Source organism: Bison bison, unplaced genomic scaffold, assembly GCF_000754665.1.
Source record: "Bison bison bison isolate TAMUID 2011002044 unplaced genomic scaffold, Bison_UMD1.0 scf7180017864148, whole genome shotgun sequence".
Classification (NCBI taxonomy): domain Eukaryota; kingdom Metazoa; phylum Chordata; class Mammalia; order Artiodactyla; family Bovidae; genus Bison; species Bison bison.
Genome location: NW_011494720.1, coordinates 32530 through 35818, shown reverse-complemented (window position 1 = coordinate 35818; position 3289 = coordinate 32530). Strand labels below are relative to the sequence as shown.

The following is a 3289-nucleotide window of genomic DNA, read 5'->3' as shown; positions in this document are numbered from 1 at the left end:
GGCCGAGCTTCCCCCGAGCCGGGGCCTCGAGGTGTCGGGCCGAGATTCGAAAGAGCGATTCAAACTGAAAACCCCGAGGAGAGTTTCAGGATTTCTCTTGTGGTTGTTCTCTCGGGGTTTCAACCTGCTCGAAAGCGACCTTGGCTGGACCGGGCAGGCGAGGACCGCACCCCGCCGATCGCAGGAGCCGGGTGCGGAGAAGGAGTGGGCGGTGAGTGCGAACCCAGGACGGGCCCCCGCAAATGTTCTGTCTTCTCTCGCCACAACGAAGCCACCAGCCCGGAGACCGCGGGGTTGAGCCACCTGCGCGGCTGATGTCGTGCTGGAGACGGGTAGCACAGGGGAGGAGTCTGGGAAAGGCGGGAGGGGGCCGCTGCTGCTTGACTCGGGAAAATCCGTCAATGTTTTGCGGTGAGCTTGCTCCTCGGGGCCCTGGGAGGACTTTGCCACTTGCGGGTGAGCAAACGGTAATAAATTCCCGGCTGTTCTGGAGCTCGGCTCCAACAGGACTATTGGACTCTATGTACACCCTCCTCCGACATGACAGACCTGGTGGGGTCGGCCGCTGCTAGTTTGATTAACAGAAGGAAATGACAACCCACTCCAGTATTCTTGCCTGGAGAATCCCATGCACAGAGTAGCCTGGCGGGCTACAGTCCATGGGGTCGCAAAGAGTCGGACACGACTGAGTGACTAACATGTAGTGAATCGTTATCATTACAGAGAAGGTTTGAGAGGTTAGGATGGAAAGTGGATGTAGAAGAAAAGAAGGGATAACTGAGCAGGAGATGGCAGCAGGGTAGGGGTGAGGGAAGAAGTGAGTTCAAAGAAAGATTAGAGCAGGAAGTGGTTCAAGGAATGAGCAGAAGAGCCAACAGAACATGGGCTTTTCTTGCTCACACCAGAAAAGGGCTGTTTTGGAGAGAGGATAGTTATTCAAAGTGAATTTGGCTTTGTAATGTCATGAGTATTTTTTTTTTAATGAGTAATTACATTTGAAACTTAAGAAATACTTCCTGGGTATAAGAGTTATTTTTCTTGTTTTTCAACAGGGCTTCCTCAGTCTAGGACTGAAGACTTTGGGCAGTGCCAGGAGACAGAGGTATAGACACACCCCAGGCTACCTTTTGCCGGTCACTCTCCTAAAACTGCAGGGAGGAATGTCACTGGCTCACACCACGGGCCATCTTTTGCTGATACTGCTGCTGATAGAAGCCGGGAAGACTCTGGGCAGTGAGTGTCCTGGATCTGGGACTCTGGTGGGGGAGGGGGGGACATAAGAAAATGGGGAGGGAAGGGGCTCCACCCAGGTGGGTGCCTGTCCACCTGCTCTTAGGATGGTGAGGGTGTGGTTTAGTTGGACTGGCTGCCCAGGAGGTGACTGCCTTCCAGGACCCCACCCAAGGCATGGTGCCTGGGCCTGTGCTCCTGTAGCAGCTTTCCCTCTTCTGGCAAGTCCTACCACCTACTCCAGTAAAACTTTCCTGATGACTAGGGACCCATCGTGAATGTGGCATGTGTCCTATGGCATCCTTCTCCCCATTCTGTTGAAAGTCTTGTCTGTTCAGATAGATTTTAAGTCTCTAGAAACCAGACACTGTCTTCTGTTTTTGCTGCCTCACAAGCTGGCATGTACATACTTAGTCACTTAGGTGTGTCCAACTCTTTGCCACCCTATGGACTCTGTAGGCTCCTCTGTCCATTCTCCAGGCAAGAATACTGGAGTGGATTGCCATTTCCTTCTACAGGGATTGAACCTGGGTCTCCTGCATTGCAGGCAGATTCTTTACTGCCTGAGCCACCATATAGCAGATAAATCTTCCTGCTAATAGCATATGGACGGAAAAGATCCACGGTGGCATCAAAGTGTTTAACTAAAGCTCAGACAGTTAAAAGTGGGGCAGGACTGAGGATACAGCAGAGGAGGGGGTCTGGGATAGAGACCCCTCCCTCTGCAACCAGGCCCTGGAGGAGGAAACTCCCAGCCATACCTGTGGTTTTCTCTCACAGATGCCCACTCTCTGTGCCTTGACCTCACTGTCAAATCTCAGTCCAGACCTGGCCAGCCCTGGTGTCAAGTCCAGGGCTCCGTGGACACAAAGCCTTTCCTCCAGCATGATAGTGCCAGCAACAAGGTCAAACCTTTGGGTTTCCTGGGAAAGGAGGTAAACGACACGAAAGCGTGGACTGAAATAAGCCAAACGCTGGTAGAAGCAGGAAGAGAGCTCAGGATGGTCCTGCCTGTCATCAAACTGGACAAAAAGGAGATGAGGGGTAAGTATGGGAAGGGGGTGGGAGCTGGAGACAGCAAGAGAAAGAGTGCATGCAGGGAGGGCATTCCTGTGAAAGGACTGAACAGGATCCAGCCTTAGAGACCTGGTGGACCTGATGGGTAAAATGGGGCAGGTCATGGTCAGAAGATCACGAGCCCCTAGATGTGCAGACACACTTGAGTGACTGGGGAGGATGGACTGTGGAGAGTCCAGGATGATTCATTGTGTGTGGGGGGCACAGGTCCTCCCACCCTGCAGGTAAAGCTGTGTTGTCAATGTGAAGCCGAGCAATGCTCTGGTGCATCCTTGCACTTCAGCCTCAATGGACAGACAGCTCTCCTCCTTGACACCATGAGCATAACCTGGACAGTCATCGATCCTGGAGCCACAGGCATCAAGGAGGAGTGGGAGAACAACCAGGAACTGGCAGAGTATTTCAGGACCATTTCAACAGGAGACTGCAGTTATTGGCTTAGGGAATTCCTGAAACACTGGGAGAAGATGCAGCTCCCAGAGCCCACAGGTAACTGAGTGGGACGTGGGGGAGGTGGCCGCTCTCTTCAAAGGTCTAGTGCCTTCATGTGTGGATATGAGCACATATGTTAGTGTAATTGAAAATGTGATGATGGATGGAGTGACTGATCTCTTGGTGGGCTTCCTGTCTGGAGAGTCAGTGATGGGCATAGCACAGAACTGGCCAGCATCCTCCTTTCCCAACCCACCTCCCTCAGCACAGGAGCCCCCTTCCTCATTAACCAATGACCCAGACCCCAGGCACTGCTCGATGGTCCCCAAATCTATATATGCATTATGTTTCCAGGCCTTCTCTCCCTCTTGTCGTACTGATCCTTTAACCAACTCAAATGTCACTTAATGAAGCCCTTATCCCTTCCCAGACAGAATTAAGTGCCCCCAATTGTGTCCTCCTCAAGAAGGACTCCTCATAGTAAACATGTCCACCTGAAAGATAATCAGATGGACATTTGCTGTCTCAGTGACTCAGAGGGTAAAGAATC

General features: G+C 52.2%; 2 protein-coding genes across 2 annotated transcripts in view; one reads left to right on the top strand and one right to left on the bottom strand.

The window, feature by feature from the left end:
- LOC104989203 (NKG2D ligand 3-like) overlaps positions 1–3289 on the bottom strand; it is a 40072-nt gene that overhangs the window by 27426 nt on the left and 9357 nt on the right. The window lies entirely within an intron of this gene.
- On the top strand, positions 1025–3011 carry RAET1E (retinoic acid early transcript 1E). Its single transcript, XM_010840813.1, has 3 exons — positions 1025–1233; positions 2011–2274; positions 2515–3011. Exons 1-3 carry the CDS (start codon positions 1161–1163, stop codon positions 2802–2804), a joined length of 627 nt encoding a protein of 208 aa, XP_010839115.1. The 5' UTR covers positions 1025–1160; the 3' UTR covers positions 2805–3011.